Genomic DNA, 23432 nt, shown 5'->3' on the forward strand with positions numbered 1-23432 from the left:
TTCTTAATGTACTTATAAGGATCCTCCGTTGCTCAGGCGGCAGCGCGCCGGCCTCTCACAGCTGGGTTCCGTGGTTCAAATCCTGGTCACTACATGTGTCATTCGTGCTGGACAAAACGGAGGCGGGTCAGGTTTTTCTCCGGATACTCCGGTTTTCCCTGTCATCAGCCATTACAGCAACACATAATAATAATAATAATAATAATAATAATAATGTTCCGGACCGTCGTCTGTTGTGCGGACTGCGCTGGAAACGGCTCCTGGACTGGTAATGACTAAGAATGCAGTCCGGCCGCGGGTTTAGTGCTGCCAAGGCACCAATATGACACCACGCCGGTTCTCCTGAAGGATTTTATCCATATTAAAAATGATTATAGGAAAATATGGCAAAGATTTAGGGACCCAACTGACCGGGAGGAATACCTGAGCCTAGCCCGGGAAGTACGAAATCGATTGCTGGAAAGGAAGATTGAAAAATGGGAGGAAACATGCCGAAATCTAATAGAAAACGAGTCAGATCGGGTATTTTGGTGGATTCTCGCCGAAAACGAGTCAGATCGCGAATTTCGGCGGATTATATATCTAAAACAATAAGCATTCAATTATAAATTTCAGTATAATACCGTAGCGAAGCACGGGTATCTTGCTAGTATATATATATGTATCTGTTGAGAGGCTAAAAAAATGTAGGATTCAGTTATTTATTCTGCCCATATAATATCATTTTCTACTTTCAAGAACGACTGCAACATGATGAGAGCCGCCTAAACTGACGGGGAGAAGATTGCCCAGGCCACCATAACGAGATCCAGTACTGCCATGCCGTGAGACCAGACGTGTCGTCTCTAGAGGTGGAATCCAGCTAAATGGAGATGGTATAGCAAGCAAGCAGAAACCAGCAGTTGCCAGAGACGAGACAATTTTCCTGTATAAAAATATTAGTATTATTTGTTGAAAATAATCTGTGCCTGTGAAATATTTGCTATAAATGAATCCTATGTGCCAAATTATGAATGTTAGTGGTAGGTCCTGAGCATATAACCGCGAATGATTGCTAATTTAAGTAACAGATATACTCAAATATGTAGTGATAGGGTTATGTTAACATATGTTATGTGTGTATATCGATTTAACGTACCAATCTACATGGAAAGTTTAGTCAGCTATGAACTGGGAGATATTGAGAAGAATACATGTATTGCAGAGCATAGTCGAGTTTAGAGGAAACCAGCTCGACAGACATGACCGTATGTACTTAAATAATAGGAAGAAATGGATCCTACTTGGAATATGTGTTTATTATGAAGAATATATCGTCGAGGGAATCTTGTATCGTAACAAAGATGATATGTAAGGGAAGAGAAGCGAGATTATGTATGAAGAAGGAATAATAAGAAGAGATGGATCTGAATTATGTAGTAATAGGAATGTTGAAATGTAATGTTTGTTGCGTCGTGAGGTTATGTGGAAGAAGTTGTTACGGATTCGTATGATAGATGTTGGTAGAGAATAATAATTGAAATGAAGGTTGCATGGTTAAATCATGTTGAGATAAATGTGAGAGCAAGAGTCCAGCTGATTTAATGTTGATTTGTGACATAATGTAATAGATCATAAGTAGTTATTGAACTTCATATGCTTATTGGTGTAGATGTAGGGAAATATATTAAGAATTGTCATCCTACAGAGAATTAATATCTCCCAAGCAAACAGTAGATTGATGAATTAGATTATATTGAATTATTGGCACAGTGATATATGAAATAAGATTATTTATGACTGATGGTAGGACATATATAAAGAATTGGCACAATTTCTCAGTTAATATATTAATGGATTATTTTATGTAAGGTTTTGATTCACCTGTATTTGATTGCCACTGTCGTGAACGAGTTGATATAGCAATGTTTAATCAATGTTTTTAATTATCATGATATTTTAGGCTGTGGCAACAATTATTAGCCAACATAAGGAAACTCATTGAATATCTCGCATCTCATAAGTCACATATGATGACCCAAATATAAAATATGCCCCATAGCCAAACAAATGAAGATAAAGACCTTGTATAAGGATAACCCCATGATCAATTATGAATTTTACTTGGATATTAATCAATTTAGAACATTAAATTTTCAATGTGCATGTTGATGACATGGTTAAACTTGAACTTTTCATTAGTTGAGCTGAATCACAAGTCATGTGATGGTTTTAATTAATTGAGTGAAGCGATTATTGGCAACTAATGTATGTATAAGCAGGGAAGACCCCATTTCAGCTATGTTCTATACAAAGCAATATAAATATGTGTTAATTGATTATCAAATACCCATTTTCTTTTCTCTACGAACTATAATTCAGTTTTATTCCCTTTTTACCAGGATTAGCATGCTAATAAATTAGTGTAAGAATTATTTTGAAAAGTAGGTTTAGATACGTAGCAGTAAGGTATTATAATCATTGATGTTAGAATTTATTCCCGTCATATGTTGAATGGAGACGTCCACTGGCAGAGTTTGGGAATTGAATGATATTTAGTGGACATGCCTTCACTCTTAATGGAACCTGCGATATTCTAATATTTTAACGACAAGATTATATGTCTTAACCTGAGAAGCTACTGGGGCTTTATCCAAATGTCTACTTGGATGCAGAAGGATGGAGTACCTAACTTAAGGCCATGGCTGCTTCCTTCCCTCTTCCTTGTCTGTACCTTCTAATCTTCCTATCCCCCACAACGCTTCTGCTCAGCATAGCAGGTAAGGCCGCCTGGGTGAGGTACTTGCCTGTATCCCCAGACCCAAAGTCTCACGCTCCAGGACATTGCCCTTGAGGCAATAGAGGTGGGATTCCTCGCTGAGTCCGAGGGAAAACCAACCCTGGAGGGTAAACAGATTAAGAAAGAAAAGAAAGATTATTATTATTATTACTAATGCCCACGAAACCTTTGAGCATAAGTAAAGTCTTCATTTACGATCAAAAAATTAACATACTTCTACAATTTAAATATCCTGGAGAAATCATCATACACAACTTAAATGAGAAATATGGATAAATAGAACTAACAAAATGAAAAAAGCCCAAATTCTAACCTGGTCATCATATAATAGGAAATGTCTGTCAATAGACAAATTAAAACTGAAAGAACAACTGAATCAGCTCCTCAAAACTTAAAGAAGAATCATTAGAACTTGCATAAATAAAAAATACCAGGTCAAAAGAGTCTGGAGAATCCTTCCAAATGAAACTGTCTATCGAGAGACTGGCCCATTCAACAGCACAATGAAGAAGAAAAGTATGTTCTATTTCTTTCACATTTTGCGACTGTCAGGAAACTGGATTTTACAACAACTAGTGATGAAAAATCTTGAAAAGAATACAGGAGTGCAATGGATCCACAAAATTCAGCAATATCTCGAAGCAGTTGGACTTGAGATAGCAGATGTAGATAACAAAAATAAAATTAGTACCCTTTATAAGACTCTGTATAAATGACACATAGCAGTGTTAAAGTGATTTCAGGCAACCTGAGAAAATTATGATTTGAATGAAAGAAAAAGTACTGGGCAAATACATGAACCAAGCAGTGCAACCTTCAAAGAGAAAGTGAATGTGAAATTATAATTATTTGGGGATATTAGGTCGTGTAGTAATAAATAAACACCAGCTGACGCGTTTCAATCCTGCGACCAGGGGCCTACTCCACGAACGAACTTTGCAACTTTGCACTTTTCAGTTCAGATTTTGTTCCACCATCACTTTTCAGATTTCGCTTGCAAAGTGAAAAGTGAAAAGTTAGGAATCTTTTCACTTTACAAGCCTGTTATGTTCCACCATTGGTACAGAAATGCAAAGTGCAAAGAAATAAAGTGAAAAGTTTTCATAAATCTTGCAAAGAGATGATTCCCTTTTCATATGTTAATTAACAAGTATCTACATTAGTTTCTCGGCGGAGAATTCGGTTTAGTGATATAAACACGTTACGACGTGAGCTTTTGTTAGCATCAAGTGAGGAACAGTGATGAAGAATCCAATAATAGAACGTACAAAAAAATGATTAATTTTCATAACCTCACTTCGACGTAATAACGCGAGTGATTTCGTATTACCCCAACACAGGCTAACTATATTATTGAAATGATCGGACATTTATTGAAACATGCAACAAAAATAAGTCAATTCCTTTCCGAAAAAGAACAAATTCGTATATGCTTACATTGGTTAGTAAATGATGCCCAGCTGCACGGTCTCTTCTTAAAGCTAGCTCAATTCCGAATGATGTTTCTCGTGGTTTGCGACAGCAGGCTTCCACAATTCCCCGACTTTATGGTCTTCCTAAGATCCATAAAGACGGAGTTCCCCTTAGACCTATTGTTAACAGTATAGGTTCCCCTACATACAACCTGGCCAAATACCTTGGAGAACTTCTCAAGCCGTACATAGGTAATGAGGCATCCATCAGGAATTCATTGCATTTTATTGGCATTTTATCCAATCTGTATGTTTCTCCTGGTGATATTCTAGTCAGTTTTGATGTTGTGTCTCTGTTCACTAGGGTTCCAATCATCATCGCCTTTGGCACCAGTCATCTCTAATTTCTATATGCAAGATTTTGAAGAGCGTTGCCTTCAATCTTGCACGCTCAAGCCGTCCATCTGGTTGAGATATGTCGATGACACATTTGTTATCTGGCCCCATGGTGAACACGAATTATCCATATTTTTGGATCACTTGAACAGCATACATCCAAACATTAAATTTACCATGGAGACTGAACGTGGAGGTTGTTGGCCGTTCTTGGATGTTTTGGTTTCTAAGAAATCAGATGGAACTTTAGGTCATTCGGTTTACCGTAAACCTACCCATACTAATAGATACCTTCATGGGTCCTCTCATCACCATCCTTGCCAAAAGCGTGCTATGCTTAACACTCTTATCAGCCGAGCAAGGAAGGTTTGTGAGGAGGATAAATTAAACGGTGAACTTGAGTTCCTAACCGGAACATTTCTGAGCAATGGCTATTCAGGGAGACAGATTGACGAAGTGCTACATCCTAAGCCAAAAGACAGATTGTCGCGTGATTTTCGTCCTTTGAGTCTGACCTTCTTGCCATACGTGCAATCTGTCACGGATAGGATTGGCAATATTCTCAGAAAGCACAATATCAAGACCATTTTTAAGCCTAATATCACCATAGGCAATTGTTTGCGATCTGTCAAAGATCCTATTGGTTTAAACTGCGCTGGAATATATATGATTCCTTGCTCCTGTGGATCGGTTTATGTAGGCCAAACATGTAGGAAAGTAGCAACAAGGGTTAAAGAACATCGCAGGCACTTACGTCTTTCCCAGCCAGAGAAGTCTGCTGTGGCAGAACATGCCATACATAATGACCATCAAATACATTTTGATGCAACTTCTGTCATTTGTAAAGAGAAACATTTTATTCCCAGAATCATTCGTGAGGCGATAAATTGCTAAACGCCCGAATAATTTCAACAAAGGAGACGGCTATATACTGAGTAGATCATGGCTACCCTCCATAGTTAACTCGTCAACATCTTTCTCCGTGACTCTGGAGGCCCTGGAATGAACTACATTTCTAACAGGGTTTCTCTATCTTGAGTCTGGTTACTGTGGAGTGACCGTAGCCATTTTGCTTTGTTGTTGCTCTGAAGATGATCCTGGTCGCAGGATTGAAACGCGTCAGCTGGTGTTTATTTATTATTACACGACCTAATATCCCCAAATAATTATCATAATGTCTACGTATGATGTATGTGAAATGATTCAAGTGGTCCACTGTGGCCAATAAAGTTAATAATAATAAGTTAAGAACAAGACCTATAAAAACTAAGACAGTAAATTTAACATAAATGTTTCTACACTTGTTCCATAATATTCATAGATTCTTCAAGAACAGTAACAATACTACAAATGCATAATTTGATAAAACCTATGTTCTTTGAAGAATGAAATATGTCATTCTGTTATTAAATTAAATGTTATCTTTTTTGGTTATATCCTGTTATTGTTTTATTTTTCAGTCATTTTCTAGTTTTATTAATCTTGCATTAGGTTTGACAGAATGGTAAACTTTAAATTTCTACAACATAGAATTAAACATGTTCAACCCCAGTGATAGACTGTCCATCATTTTAGGACATTATCATAGAAAATATTCTACCATGAAACGTGCATCCAGATGGACTGCATTCGATGGGTGGGGGAGAATGAGGCTGCATCTGACAGAGCATGTGGTTCTGGCATTAAGACTCTACATTCCTGCAACATTCTTGCTCATGTAGTTCAACATCCATAGAGGTGGTTTGACACCAAGGCAAGCGATCGTTGGCAAATGTGTCCCAGGTTTGAGGGGTTGAGGGGTGATATTTGTGACCTTCATGGTTTGTTTAAGGAACAAACAAGTAAAAAATCAAGTCAAATAGAGAAAGACAAAAATGAATAGGAATACATAATAGCATACACATGATGCAACAACACAATGAAGATCTCTCAAAATGACTCTTCAATGAGTGTTGAAGTCTGCCCTCCTGATGAAACCGGGAAGCAGAAACAAGCATGTCTGAGACTGAGAAGAAATGGATATAAAAGAATTGGAATCAATTGAAGATGTGGAGATTTTCCTCCTTTTGTGTTTTCATGTTTGTCCTCATCTCCTTTCCTGTTGCTCCCTCATTGTGGTTATCCCATTATTAAGTATTCCAATTTGTTTTCCTATTTTCTATATATGACTTGATTTGTCATTCATTTGTTCATTACTTTTCGGAAGGTTATTCTTACAAAAGTCAGTAATAACTTTCATGCTCAGAATGATGCTAGAAAGTAAATAATAATACGCTTGCCCAGATTATTTTACATCAATAGCTACTGGGATATCCTGCAAGAGAATAAATGTACAATATAAAAGATGTTCGAACAAAACTACATTTTATTGTGAAAACATAATTAACACCATAGATATTAACATAATTACAAATATATATACCAGGCAATATTAAAAGATATTTTAGTGCCTCTTTGATTACAGTTTCTTTGAAATGTACTTTTATAGTTAAGATTCACGTTTTTAATATTTAAACTGCATGGTAGAGGATAAGAAGTACATTATAGAGCCATTTCTTGACATTGTGTACTTTATTCTCTATCAATGGTTTAAGGAACATCTGGAGAAATAATATTAATATGAAAAGTGTGTTTATAACATCCCAATATTCTGTGCTATGTGATTTAAATAGTAAAGGCATTTGACACAAAAATAGACTTTATGACTGATGATCCCATGACAGTCTTCCTTTGAATATGAATGATGATATAAACTGGACAGGATGCTATAGCTGTACCCAAGGCACAGTATTATGTACATATCTTCAAGGCAAATCACCCGCATTTAGTTCACCTGCCACTGAAAGAAATAAAAATACACCATCATATAAACATTATCTTAAGTATATATTTTTGGGGAGTTGTTAGGCTATGCCACCTCTTCAGTAACCTCTGATGTTACCAGTAATCACAGCTAGTATTTTCAGACATTTTCAATCTCTATTCTTTGCATTTTAGTTGAGATGACAGACATCTGAAGCACATAAGTATCTGATCGAAAGTACCTGGACATTTATTTGAAACTGGCCTCCAAGTGGTCCTCGGATACACTGCCCAATATAGGACTTCAATATGGGGTGGGCACCCTTAACCTTTACAACAGCTCGAACACTATAGGAGGGACTCACTGCCAGGTGTCAGAATGTCTCAGGAGGAATGGCAGCACTGTAGCAAGCATAGTTATGTAGTCCCCATTCTAGTCCATCCTAGATGAGTTTGATTTTATTGAGGTAGAGGCTCTGAGCTGGCCAGTCCATATCCAGAACATTATTTAATACAAACCACACACTAATACACCCTGCTTTATGGTGCTGATCATGATCATGCTGAAACACACAATGATCATCGTTGAACTGGTCTTCTGCCATACACAACATGCACCTGGTTAAAATATCCTTATATCCTCCCATCCTTAACATGCTCTGTAGTAATATGAGAGGATCAAATACCTTTCAGCAAAAACACCCTCATGCTGTTCAATGTGGGCAGTGTACAGGCTGGCATGTATCGTTCGCCTGGCATTTTCCACATACCTTCCTGTCTGACTGCCACATGGTACAGCATGATTCATCATTCGAAATCACATATCTCCAGTCATCTTTGGATCAGTGCTTTACACCACAGAACTGTGTGCATACTGCTCACTAGACAAATGTGCAGCTCATGAGCCTTGAAACCCAGTCTCATATTACCTGGTGCACAGACATGGTGATATCTGCACAATTAGGTGTAAAGCCACTGTGGAATTCACAGGTGATGGTATCACAGAATGTCACGTGATTTTTCCTGTACCACCTTCTTCAAACTTCGTTAGTCCCTGCTGATGAAAACGCATGTGCTACGCAGCCAAGGTTGCATCTTCCCATTTCCACTTCAAAATCACATGTCCAAAGTTGATTCGGACAACTTTAGAAGGATGGAAATAGCCCTGACTGACTGCTTACTGAATGGGCACCCAATAAACACTCTGCATTCAAAGTCACTTTAGTTCTATCCATTCTGCAGTAACAATAACAAGCCCTCAGTCGCCTTTTACAGCAAGAGCAGCAGAGATAGGGACATATTATATGTAGGGAGGAATGTCCAGGCACTTTTGATCAGATTGCATATGCTGTAGACAATACTGTACAGTGGCTTAGAAAAGTATAAGGACACCTCCTTATAAATGACAATGGTCATCTGCCCTTATACTTTTCTAATGTCAAATCATGTGATAACATGGGGTTATTTGAATTAAAACTGAATTGTATTGGTGAAAACTAGAACTCTATGGGTCTTAAAGATGAAAAAAATTTGATTATTTTGTGTGTTAGTGCATGCATAACATTAACAAATTTTTTACTATTAAAAGTAAATAACTTGACAACCAATTGGGCTACAATTTTCATTTTTGGTAAAAATGCAACTCTACCTGAAAGATTTCAACATTAGAAGTCAAGTTTATTCTAAAACTAGTTCTGCTTGACCCAGCTGGTTTAGAACGTCTAATTTTTGAAAGGTCGGATTAAGCAAAAATCATTCATTTATCCACGGTCCAAAAATAATTAAAATTTCCCACCTCTTTGATTTGCGATTGCTCAGCCCTATTCATAATGTTCCTTCCCGCCTATCCAACAGTTGGAGACAACAATGAACTTTCAATAGTCCGTCAGTGAGTCACTGTTGCATATTTCAGTTTTATCACTTCTTCTTAGATTGTGTTAGTTTATGTTTTGCATTATGCCCCGTGCCAGTGAAAGTGTGAAGTGGGTGATTATTAGCATGCATAAGGCTGGTCACTCTCTTCGGAGCATGGGAAAGGGGTTAAAAGGGAGCAAAACTTGTGTGGAACAAACCGTAAATGTGTTGTTTTTTTTTGCTATTTGTTTTATATCACAACGACATAGATAGGTCTTATGGTGACGATGGGATAGGAAAGGCCTAGGAATGGGAAGGAAACGGTCATGGCCTTAATTAAGGTACAGCCCCAGCATTTGCCTGGTGTGAAAATGAGAAACCACAAAAAACCATCTTCAGGGCTGCCGACAGTGGGGTTCAAACCCACTATCTCCCGGATGCAAGCTCACAGCTGCGCACCCCTAAACACATGGCCAACTAGCCCGATAAAAAAGGAATTTAAAACGATCGACAGTGTAGCTAATGGTCACAGATCTGGATGACCTAACAAAACTTCACCATGACAGGACAGATCAAGCTGGCTGATGGAACCATGAATTCCACTCAATATTGTGATAGTATGGAAGAGGTTATGTTACCATCAGTTAATGGACTAACAAGATAATGCACCATGTCACAACTCCAAGTCTATGTTGGCATGGTTCCAGAAACATGATGTCGAGGTCCTACCCTTGCCTGCTAGGTCCCGCAAACTCCATAATACTTATGGGCAATTTCTTAAATCTGTAGTACCTGATTCATAAAGTTCCCTTTAGGAATGATGTTTTCCCCCCTTTACAACAACAACCACCACTACCACAAAACATGCCACTCTTTCCTTTGAAGAGGAGGCAGGACAAAGAATTCTAAATCTTTTAATGCCCAGCAGTCTATTTATAGACTACAGCATTATTGTTTATTAAGTTGCATGCATTTTCAATATAACTTTCTCATATAAAGGAATTTCATCAACAATAACTAATTATGTAAAATAATTATCTTTCAAATGGATGACATCACAAAGTGAGAAGTGCTTTAGCCTCATCCCTAAAATTGTTAGGATGGGAAACCCATGAAAAAGTACACTGCGAGTCCTCTACAGGATCTTTTAGATGAGCTGATATTATCACAGTAAACCGGCACATCAGAGAAGCTGTTGTATTCAATCTAACAATTCGCTCTGAAAGGGAACAACATCAGGCATCTGAAGTCAACCATGAGAAGTAGTCTACCTGCAAACCATGCCTACCATACACCTCTGATCACCATTATGTTCTATTGAAAAACTGGTGTGTTATAGGACTACTATTTTGCAGTAGGGGTGTTGTGCCATGGTTGACATGGAAACATATGTAAACCCTCAGATTGTCTTTAACTTGCCTAAGCAACATTGTGTTAAACATTATTAAGGATTCTCTAAAAATTCTCCATCACCATTCGTATTTTACATGATAGGCAAGAAATTGCATTCTTATTTCAGGACCCCCAGGGTCACTATTTGCAAGCTGACATCACTCTTATAAACAAACAAACAAACAAACAAACAAACAAACAAATAAAGTTTATTAATTCACAATATTCTTCTTTTCTGAAGAAAAAAAAAAAAAAAAAAAGCTTACTTAAATAAGTGACCAATCCCTCAAGACAACAAAAGACATCATCACATGACAGAAAACTTTGAAATACACAATGGAAATGTCAAGAGCCTTAACTTCACAATGTTAATTTCTTAATACATGACTTTCACAATGTAAATGTTCTTAATTCATGTTCCTTCTTCTCAAAAGGCATTATATAACAACAATGTGGCCAAAAGTCACTGGACAACCCATCCTGTTCATTCAAAAGACCCCACCCATGCAACCAATAGCATACAGGACCTACTTTTGCTACTGTTACAGCATTTCATCTTTGCAGAAGGCTTTCCACTATTCTGATACTATCAAGGTGGAATCTGTTCTCTCTCTTTCTGAAGCATGGTGAATAATTGTTGCCAGGTTGTTGGGCGAATTGATTGGCACACAGCCGACACTCTAGTTCACCTCAAAGCTGTTTGGCAACCACGGGGCCCTTAGCTGAGTCCGAGCATTGCTCCCACGTGCCTCCTGTTCTGAAGGTGTCAGAAAGTAGAGCACTGGCCTTCTGAGCTCAAGTTGGCAGGTTCCATCCCAGCTCAATCTAGTGATATTTGAAGGTGCTCAAATACGTCAGCCTCATGTCGGTAGGTTTAGTGCCATGTAAATTAATTCCTGCAGGAATAATTCCGGCACCTCAGCATCTCCAAAAACTGTAAAAGTAGTAAGTGGGATGTAAAAAAAACCACTTGCGTTCATTGTACGATCGACCAGAACTAATGGCCTGAGCCCAGACCAGAAAAAACTGCCTCAGACCATCACATTTCCTCCACACTATTGCCACAACACACTCGGGTAACAGTTTGCCAGGCTTCCGCCAAGTCCACACACACGCCCGCGCGTCACAGCATATACCATGACTCGTCACTACCTAAAACCTTTTTCCACTGCTCCACAGATCAATGACAGCATTGTTCGCAGCACCCTAAGCAATATCACGCATTCATTCGTATTAGTCGCTTCCAGGCAGCAGCACAACCTTTATAAGTGAGTCCTACCACTTCTCGACAGATCATTCTGTCACTGACCTGCATCAGAAATCCTCCGCAATAGCTGACAAGGATGTACTGTATGTTAAGAAAGAAGCCACACTTTCCAGTGTCAACTCAGTTTAGTGTAACTTATAAGCTTTTCCAGTATGCTGAACACACAAGTTCAATATAAATATTACAGCTGGGCTGAGTGGCTCATATGGTTGAAGCGCTGGCCTTCTGACCCCACATTGGCAGGTTCGATCCTGGCTCAGTTTGGTGCTACTTGAAAGTGCTCAAATATGTCAGCCTTGTGTCAGTAGGTTTACTGACACTTAAAAGAACTGCTGCGGGACTAAAGTTCGGCAAAAGTAGTTAGTGAAACGTAAAAACATATAACATTATTATTATAAATATTATATTATAACATACCTGTAAAAATCACACTATTGAACTGTAAGCTCATAGCTCTGCTCACTCAATGGCAGTTCTGTCTTAATTTCTAGGAATACTTTTATGAGCATATATGCCTGCTATCTTCAGAAAAGGTGAAGAATTAGAGAGTAGTAACTAACCCAACAACCCATACAAACACCTGCAGCTCACACTCCAGGTAAGTGGAATAACCTCATTTCTTTAATAGTGTGTTTAATTGACAAGGATGTCTGACAATTGATTTGTACAGTACACTTGAGAATTCAGCAGTCCCTATCAGTCCCTACCACAGAAAACCATCTTTAGAACAGCCAGTGATGGAGGTCATACCCACCACCTCATAACTATAAGCACATAGCTACACTACTTGCTCAAAAGCAGCTTTGTGTTAATTTCTAGGAATGCTTTTATGAGCATCTAAAACATAATTAAAATAAATTATACAAATCTGACCTGGCCAATCTCCACAAATTATTAGGTAATATTAATGTGAGTTCACTGCATAAATGAGCATCATTAGACTGTTAAAATATTCATAAATAGCATGCAGAAGAATGAAAGAGATTTTCCATTACCATGTTATCAGGGAGTCTCTCATTTATTGCCCTTAGTAACCTAAACAATGGGGTTAGTGTAGTTAACCCAACAAGATGTACAAATACCTGCAGCTCACACTCCAGGTAAATGGGGTAACCTTCACGGTACATGTATGAGAGAGATTAAAATTATAAAATTATTTTATTTACAACCACCTATTCAATACATTACAATACACTCATAGAATTTTTGGTCCACTCTGAAGGATACCTTCCTTACCTATCAGCAAATTTCATGAGATCTGTCTCTTGGGTCGTTTCGGGTTCTTTGTCACTTGCTGAGGTAAAAGGTAGGGTTCAGTAATCCTAATCTATCTACTCAAATGAAAGATCTATTAAAAAAATATTCCTATTTATTCATGTAATTTCTGAAGGATTAATAATTTATAATCAATATAATTTGGACTCAAATCTTGTCCACTTGATACCACAATCATTTTTAGCAGAACGCTGGTTTGAGCCTTTGACTGCCTGATGGGCATCCTTACTAGAAACCATTGTCTCAATTATTAAATAAAGAAAGGAAAGTCTGGAAATCCTTAAATTCGGCTTCCATGTGAGACTACATATACTATCATGATTCTTGATGGTCCAGCCCTCGTAACATGAACTCTGGACTCTGAGTATAATTAAGGCAGTCCAATCAGTATGTGCCACACAGTGGTTATACGGCATGGACCCTTAATTGAATTGATGTGACCTGCGACTATGTCATGGACTGACCTCTAAACTTCTAAAGTCATTGTGGATGATGACCGCAAAGAAAATGATGCTACAGTGGCATATGACCCTAATCTAAGTCCCTGGGGTTGATGACCCCATGACCATCCAAGTTTCTAAGCTGAAGGCTAAACACAATTAAGTTACATCGGTTGATGACCAAAGTTTCCACTTTACTAACCCCAGCACATTTACTGCTCAATCAATCAAAGTCAAATAATGCAACAACAACAACAATGCTCACAATACTTTGTGGCAGTGAGTTTAATAGATTTAAACTATTTCCTAAAGTATCAAAAACTTTCGTGCTTCAAAATATGGTTTCCACTGAATTTAATAATTAAATCAATTTAAATGATTTAATGAATAACAAATTCTATCTCCACGGTCGAATGGTTTCTTTCACAAGTCCCTACTCAAATTCTGATGGAATCAAATTTTAATTCACTCATGTTTACAGTCTGTTGCTATCGTGCAGCTGGAAAAAATTTACATCATTTACTTCCAGTATTATATCTTGTTTCATAACATCACACTTTAATCTAACCATTATTCATACTTGGATAACCCTAATAATTAAGTACAAAACCCTAAGTAACTTGCCGCACAATGTAAGCCGATTACGATGTCATATCTTGTCATAACATTCCATAAAGCTTTGTGCACCCCTCACAACAAACAATCATCATTACCATCACTATATTTTGGACAACCCTGAAATTGGCTAACCTCGCTCATTATACTCTAACTTTGTGGTTTCAAATATACATTACGATCTCAATTAAACAAATTCACAGTATCTAATAACCTACACGTTGTTCCCGGATGATATTTTCAACTAGTTCTCGCAAATAATGATCTCCCTTGCCAAGAAATGCTATCTCACTTCAATATGTAACACACTACACAACTTCTGTTATTCTAAACTGTCCCCTATCGATCACCTGGCGGCATTGAAACAAACAACCCTCCTGCCGTCAGTTTCAACATGAAACACATGTATTTCGTCATACATGACTGGCCTCTAAGCATGAAACCTTTGACTTTGCAAATAGAACCAAATACGCTATTCTGACCAAACAAATATGCACACTGATTTTACTTTTAAATGCCCTACAATAATTGTATATGTCGCAAATGAATACCAGCCTGGATTCTCTCACTCTACTTTCCATCCCAAACATTATACAAATCTTCCTCGGGCTCACACAAATTCCGGCACCATTAACAGGCTTCCAATCACCTGATTCACAAATCCTATCTCAACTCATACAGCAAATCTAACCTCTTGCCTTCAACTCGACGACTCTCACTGACAAAAGAACTGGAATAAAAATACTTAGAATCCACGACACATAATTACGCACAAATACTTTAATAATGAACAACTTCGCATAAAATGATCTCATTTTAAAACTGGATTTTCACAAAAATGACAGACAAATTTTACTGCTATTTATTGTCACATAGACCCAGTTTAAACAGACATAGAATAACGTTGCACTTCATGACAAAATTCACTGATCTGCATTACTCAACACTACATACAGCACTTCCATCCGATTGAAAATGGGTAACCAAGGATCCTTTTGCACCAATTCCATCAAAATTCCAACCGAAAATTTTACGTCGAATAAACATCTTAATTTGACATCACAAAATATAGGCAATAAATTCATGGAAATGACGATCTACTTTGGACGTGATATCACTTCGAAACCCTCATTAATAACTTTTTACAACATTACACACCACTCGCAATACTTTAAGAATTTATCCAAGCAGAAAATAAAACAAATGACCTTTTGTCATATTTCTAACATTCACAAAAAGATATGGGTGACCAACTGCGTCATAAATACCCATTTCAAACACACATAAGTTTGACATCATAAAACAAGATATAGTAGGCGGTAAGATGGTATGTCACCTACCTTATGTTACGTCAGCGTCCATCTTTGGGCTCACCTCTGACCCTCTGTCATTTATTTAGCCATTTTTACATTTCTGGCTGTACATAGAATTTTCTTCATGTTTCCTGGAAATAAAGCATTAAAAAAAAAGAAATGCTCTTTCACTCGGCGTCTTCGTTGATCACACTCGACTGATTGTATTTATTACCCGCACATGAATTACTTTCTTTACAACTCAAAACAACTTTATAAATACTTCTTCAGTATCTTGACTGTCCTTTTTATAAAATTACTTCTGCTCAAACAAAACTATCTCCACATGGATTCAAGATCCCAGCCACATCGGCCAAAAATCTGTTTGTTGGACTTAGTCTATTTCTTGTCGATCGATTTACAGAACAGTTCAACCCTCTCTCTGAAGCCTCAATGATGCAAATACAGGGGTTTCAACATGGTGTCCCTTCTTATTTATAGACGTTACCCCCTCTCTCCAGGCATTTTCCCTTTGCCGCCAAGAAAATTTGCGTAACTTTTCCGACTTAAATGAACTGTATTTAAAAGAGCTTTTGATGTAACCACATACTTGTTCCCTCGTTGGCGGTAGTGTTCCTGAACATTTAAAATTTATTCTCATTAAATTAACCGGTTAAATGACCTCATTTGACAGGCACTATTTTCTGTCGACTTAGCATGGGTAAACTAGACGTGCGTCCTTCTGAAATAATCCACAGAAATGGCTTAGCAGTCTCAAATCCGTCTTACTAAAGAGCAAATGTCTTATAGATAACTACAGGACCCTCATTATACTGCGTTCACCACTAACTCTTTCATTTAAATATATTTAATCAACCTTAACTTTCTTCTGTATCCATCCACGTTCGACACGTGCGGATGACGTCATGTATCATCGCGTGGGAATGAAGGTAGCCACCTCCTTGCCACGTGTCACTTCCGTGATATCAAGAAATGTTCAAGCTCCTCATCACAATTGACACGGGGCATCATGTAGTAACTTTCATACTTAAATTCTTAGGGCACAAAGGTCATGGGTTCAATATAATGGGACATGTTTCGTTCGGCATAGCGAATATCATCACCCGTTAATGTACAAGGACTAGGTCCAGGCCCTGATCTTAAAAATGATTAAAATAGTATCCGCTTATCAAAAGAGTAACCATGTTGTAATAAAAAAGTGAATAACATTAGACTTAAACTGTAACAAAATATATGCAAGATAAAAACGAGTATGTCGTGGAATGCATTAAAAATGGCAATCTGTGAAATTAAAAACAATTGTGGGGTTGTTAAAGTATGACAATAGATATTGTGGACATTAACATGCGTGAAGCATGGATTAATTATTGTGAGGATGGAGTTCCTTCGAATTACGTAAAAACAAGAATTAAAATAGAGTTCAATGAATTATCGCGAGTCCAAGTTGAACCAGTCAAAAGGCACATAACAACGAACAAACTAAGATTGATGTGTAACATGAACTCCAATAGTTGCAAATTCTACAGGAGAGACAATGTCGATGCCAGAAATGAAGTATTTTTTTTTGCTACGGGCTTTACGTCGCACCGACACAGATAGGTCTTATGGCGACGACGGGATAGGAAAGGCCTAGGAGTTGGAAGGAAGCGGCCGTGGCCTTAATTAAGGTACAGCCCCAGCATTTGCCTGGTGTGAAAATGGGAAACCACGGAAAACCATTTTCAGGGCTGCCGATAGTGGGATTCGAACCTACTATCTCCCGGATAGAAATGAAGTACAAGTTAAACTAGTCAATATTCATGCGCTACCTAGTCTTTGTACATTAACGGCTGATGATGTTCACTATGCCGAACGAAACATGTCCCATTACATAAGACACTTCATGATTATACCATAATTCCATAAGTGTATTGTAATGTATTGAATACGTGGTTGAAAATAAAAGAAATTTATAATTTTAATATATCATCTTCAATACGGTTCCATTATGAGATTAATTACATGTATGGGAGAGAATCATAGCACTATTATAGCCCTCAACAACATCAAGCACCTACCACTCCCGGTACTAGACACAGCCGTGAAACTGTTCAATGAAAAAGTGCTATCTATAACAATACAGGGTTATTCAGCTAAGTTGTCAACCTAAAATACACTAGTGTCCAAAAGTTAAGCATAAGTTACGAGTAAGCAGGGAAACAGGAAATAGACTACAAATCGCACGACATATGCACCTACCAACTTATGTGTTCGCTCTGTATAGGAAAGGAATGTTCCCTGCTTTGACTAGTGGCGTAACCACAAGGTAAACACAGCCAGTGCCAGTACCCCATATTCCCTCAGTCATGTTTGCCCTGTTATAGTGTGCGAAGTGTGTAACCTCGTGGTGAACATGACAACATAATGGCACAACAACGCCATTTGCCCATTTTGCAGGGTAGAATACTCGGCCGCCTGGAAGTAGGCCAGACACAGATCGAAGTCGCCGTATCCTTGAATGTGCCACAAAGTGTCATTTCCAGGCTTTGGAGACGATTTTGAGACACAGGAGATGTTAGTCATAGGCCAGTACCAGTGTCGTGACCTACCTGTCTAGTGAGACGATCTCGTAGGTTGGTCACCAGGCCGTTGGATGTTGAGGTATTACCTGTCCTGCCGAGCGGAATGTAGGGAGGTAATTTGTAGGTATGACTCGTCCCGCAACTCCCGAAATAAAAGATTAAATTATTTCCCTGTCCTTTATTACTGAGGACAACTAAAACTACTATGTACAGTATATTTACAAGTCTGAATGTGATGATCTGTAGAGAGAGCGAGCTTGTTCCACGCGACTACTTTTCTACTACGCGTGTCTCTGAATCTTGCCCTGCGGCACTTGGGCTATGCTCGAAAAGAATCTCGTTCTGACAAGTACGAACTACTCGCTGGGAGAAGGCCCCGCGCCATCTTGGCCAGGGGTTATATCTCCGCTCCTGAACTCAAAGTTCACTCCCCACCCACTACCAAGTGGTTTTGGGTCTTACGGGCATTACCAAACTATTCATCCAGTCCGTGGCGCCCTCAAGTAACTATTCTCAATAGTTGTCACAGTAAGTACTGCCACCTAGGCACTACTGTCTTCTGTCTTACTTTGTCCTCATCTTTCCTTGTTTTCCTAACGTGCATCTGTACTGGCCCTGTACTCTGCTTTGTTCCTTTGTCGGGCACCAGGCGGGCCGCCTGGCCCGCATACCAACTTTGTTTGTTGATACACAGTAAATATCTTGTTGTGATCAACAAGTCTCCGCTCTTGGTCAACAACTTTTGTAAGCGCACTTCGCAAGCTCTCTCCACTACATGTAACTTCTTGAAATATTTCCCTTTTCTTACAGTAACTAAATCTGACTATAATTATTATTCAATTACCTTAATACTACAAGATGTCTCCTGTCATTGATAATCATTCTAACACTAATTAATCTCCTCTGACACCTTGAGCTTGAGACTCGGCTGCGAACCCCGGCTGCCTTCCACCTGGCAGTCCGCCGGTTTGAGCCCCTGGGAGGTAGGTACACGACATCTCCCCCCTTAGGGAAGAAATGGATGCAACCATACGTTGCGTCCATTTCTGTCCTACACTATTTACACTCTGATGTTGCCGGTATGTAAGTATCGGCGACCCTGTGGTGAAGGGGAAGGTTGTTCTCTACTCTGATTAACATTTGTATCTATTTCTACTGCTTCTATCGATCTCACAGGCGTACTAGGGCGTTCCCCAGCAGGCCTGGAGTGTAATTCCATGATCTCTTCAGACATCTCCGGGCGTCCCCGGATCCGCCTGGGACGTTGGAGTATAGTTAAATCCTCATCTGAAGTCTTAACCTTATCTCCCTGATCGTGATTACTGTTTGTTTTATACCGTGCGTCTTCAAACCATCTTTTTGTTGGAAACCCTAGTTTCGGACAACAACAATTACAACAATAACAAATTAAAATTAAACTTATGATACCAACAACTATCCACACAATATATTTGTACACATTAATATGCTGATAGACCATTTGTCTTTGCAGTACTTCTTCTTTTTGTCTCACCATATCTTCCACTTCTTGTGTCTTATGGGTAGCCCATTGTAAATCGTTAATGTGATTTAGCAAATTATTTAATGACAACTTATTCATTTCGGGTATCTGTTCTAACTTGATTTCACTACCTATCTGTTCACAACAGTTATAATCAAGTGTAACTTCTGGTACAAAGTCTTTACTTTGTGTAGTGTTCACTTCACCTACACCTTGTATTTTACTATGTGGCCCATATACTGTGCAACCTGCACTTAAAACAAGAATACCAGTGCCTGTTAACCTGATATCACTGGTGGTATCCTTACACATGCATGTTACCTTAACTTCTTCTGGGGATAGTTCTGATAGGTATCCACATGAGCTGTTGAACGGGAAGTACTCTTTTATCACAATTATCTGGAATTTGACTAACTCCAATAATTAACTGGATCGCGCAACTCTTTTGAGTGTACACTGTATTAATGGGGAATTTAACATGACATAGTTTCCAACTGGGTGTTACTACCTTACATTGATTTACCTGATCTTTGTCTAATTGAACATAAGTTTGTTTCTCTTTGTCCATAAGGATATAGTCCTTGGTCTCTTGAAGATAAACAAAATGGTGTGGATTACTTTTCATATACGTGGGGAATGGAATCATGTGATACATTGTATAAGGGGTGTCTTGATAACGTACACTAGATAATTTTTGTTGGCGAACACTTCCACTGTGGCTACCTTGTAAATCAAGTAGCCGTAAGCTGATTTTAAATCAAATGGCAAGGACAATCCTTTAGGGAAATCTCCCTGAGCTTTCTTATAACCTTTAATAATATCATCTGGTGAAATTATTTGCACCTGAATGACTCCTACCTGAGCATTCATTATACCTGATAATACAACACTGTAATGCTCATACAGTTGTATGAGAAGGCCTTCAATCTCAATTAAGTGTCTATTTACTGAATTTTCTAACTCTACTTGCTTAATTGCTTCTGCAATCTGAAGTGTGCTATTGGCAAGATAAGATCTAATTTCTGCTATATTCTGAGTTAATCTCTGCTCATTTGCTGTGACTTCGTAAATGGTGCTGTTCATAGATTGCAATGTTGATTTTACTACTATCATCTGGTCTTTTGCAATTTTCATAATTGAAAGCTGTTCCTGCTCTAACTCGCTAATTTTTGACTCATATTTTTCGGCATCATCTTCACTTAATGTTCCAAATAACGCCTTTGCGATGGAACCTACTGCATTAATTAGGCCTCGTTTTTGCCTAATGTTTTCCGTTTCCCCTATTGGTTTAGTAATCCTCGCAATTAATTCCTTCGATTCCTTAATTCTCTCTAATTGTGCACTTAGCATTTTAACATCCTGTTGACATGTTAGATTAGTACTTCTTTCTAACTGTGTACATATTAATTGAGTCCAGTGTATGTGTCTCTTGACATTTGAAAATACATCACTTAATTTATTCAGGTTTACATAGGTAACTAGTGTCCATTCTGATGATATAATTGTATCTCACCCTGATTGTCGAAGTATGCCCCTGGAGTACTTTCGTATGGTGTCACCTTGACATACAGTACTTCTCCGGCTATTCTGTAGCGGTGTGACGTCACGACTATTACTGTTACTACGATGGAGAACAATCCTAGCATTCGCGTCATATCTGCTGTCTACCTGCAAGGTAAAGACAGGATATGTGTTACCCTTCTATCTGTGAATACTTTTACTTCCCAGTTCTCACTTCACTCATCTACAAATACAATTTCAAACGGTTCTTATGTGCTTTAACCCGTTTTCCTTTCTTGTTCATCTGTAGGGTGCAGTTCACCCCTGAAACATCTACTATCTCGTACGGACGTTCGAATGGTGGGCTTAGCTTTCTGGATTTTCCTCTTCGCAATGCGTCATTGCACAAGAGAACCTTATCACCTACCTGAAAGGTGACCTCATTTTGCTTTTTGTCGTTGTGTTCTTTTTCTAATTCTTTTTGCTCTATTAAAGTCTTTCTGGCGGCCTCATGATTTCGCCTAAGCTGTGGCGTCAGTTCCTCCACCACGTTCTGGTGTTCGTTGTAATTAATCTCAGGTGGCTTTTGCAGCACACCTGGGATATTTGCCTTCCTTCCAAAAATTAATTCGTAGGGTGTGAACCCTGTACTTGTGCTCTTCGTTGTGTTATACACAAAACTAGCTGTAGGCAAATACTTATCCCAGTCATTTTGCTCTCCTGAGCAGATATAATGCCTTAGGTACTCCGTAAGCACCTTATGGGATCTTTCTATACTACCGTTCGACTGTGGCCTAAAGGCCGTAGTGTGTGTTTTCCGAATGCGCAGCGTTTTACACAGCGCCTTAAACACATCACTCATAAAATTACTGCCCTGGTCAGTGAGAATCTGCTCTGGTATCCCGTAGATACTTATCACATTGTTGATTAGCGTCCGTGCCACAGTTTCTGCCTCCTGATTAGGCATGGCAGTCGCTACTAGGTACTTTGACGGCTGGTCTTGGCATGTCAGAATGTACCTGTTTCCTGCCTCTGTCAACGGAAGAGGTCCAACTACGTCTAGGGTTATTTTCTCAAAGACTGTGTTCGGGGTATCCGTAATTTTCATGGGAGCCCTGACGTCTGGTCTGGTCCCTTTATTCTTTTGGCAAGAGGGACATGTGCGTACATAGCGCTCAATGTCCCCTTTCATGCCTTCCACTGAATTCGTTCACGTACCCTGGCGTACGTGCGCGCTATTCCTTGGTGGCCTCCCACCAAAGAATCATGACATTCTTTCAAAATGGCTAGCTTTTCAGCTTCGCCTAATTCGTTCTCTTCCTCAGATAAGCTACCTTCGGGCGAAATCTCCTCTGCGTTAGCGTCCTCGGAAACTTCACTACCGTCCGCTTCAATTCCCTCTGCCGTAGCGTCCTCGGGTTTTGAAGACAGTACCTCCTCTCCATTCTCGTCTGAGGCCTGAGTTTCTACTGTTATCTCTGAGTGAGACCTGTGCTGAGCCGAGTTAACCACTCGCGCTTGGCACTTGGGTTCGGTGGGATTCCTCTCAGGGCATCTGCATTGCAGTTCTGTTTGGCCTGCTTATATACGACATCGAAGTCGTATTCCGCCAGTTTCAGCCTGAACTTTAGCAGGTGTGAAGACGGAACTTGCACGTTGAAGACCCACTTCAACGGCTTATGGTCTGTCACAACAGTAAATTTTCTACCAAACAAATATGGTCTGAAATACTTTACTGCCCACACTATTGCCAACAATCCTTTCTCAGTTACGCTATAATTCATTTCTGCTTTATTAAGCGTTCTACTTGCATAGGCAATTGGAAGATCTTTCCCGATAGGTCCTTGTGACAATACTGCCCCAACCGCTTCGTTGCTCGCGTTAGTGGGAACAACGAATGGTTTTTTGAAGTCCGGATACTGCAGTATAGGTTCCTCAATTAGTTTTTGCTTTAATGTTTGGAACGCTTGTTCCTGATCATCTCCCCATACAAAGGGAACGTCCTTCTTCACTAACTGATACAGCGGTTTCGCAATTTTGCTGTAGTTAGGTATGAACTTCCTATAGTACCCACTCAGTCCGCAGAACTGCTTGATCTGGCGGCTAGTGGTCGGTCTCGGAAAGTCCTTAACGGCCTGTACTTTACGTGGGTCTGGTAAGACACCTTCGTCAGTAATTACATGTCCTAGGAACGCTACTTCGGTTCTTAGGAATTCACACTTATCTGGCTGGAGTTTCAGCGTGTTCTCTCTCAGCCTTTGAAATACGTCCCTTAGCTTCGCGTTGTGCTCCTGGATTGAACTCCCGTACACAATTACGTCATCC

The 23432-nt window shown here is 39.0% G+C and overlaps 1 protein-coding gene across 2 annotated transcripts in view; it reads right to left on the reverse strand.

Annotated features, from left to right (window-relative positions):
• Positions 1-6934: 6934 nt before the first annotated feature.
• The window catches only part of Svip (small VCP interacting protein), a 35911-nt gene continuing 19413 nt past the window's right edge, over positions 6935-23432 (reverse strand). For both annotated transcript variants that reach the window (XM_067143221.2, XM_068226712.1), the window contains exon 3: positions 6935-7426. In XM_067143221.2, coding sequence (XP_066999322.1) covers positions 7412-7426 — 15 coding nt within the window. In that variant the 3' untranslated portion in view covers positions 6935-7411. The remainder of the gene's footprint in view (positions 7427-23432) is intronic.

Source organism: Anabrus simplex, chromosome 3, assembly GCF_040414725.1.
Source record: "Anabrus simplex isolate iqAnaSimp1 chromosome 3, ASM4041472v1, whole genome shotgun sequence".
Classification (NCBI taxonomy): domain Eukaryota; kingdom Metazoa; phylum Arthropoda; class Insecta; order Orthoptera; family Tettigoniidae; genus Anabrus; species Anabrus simplex.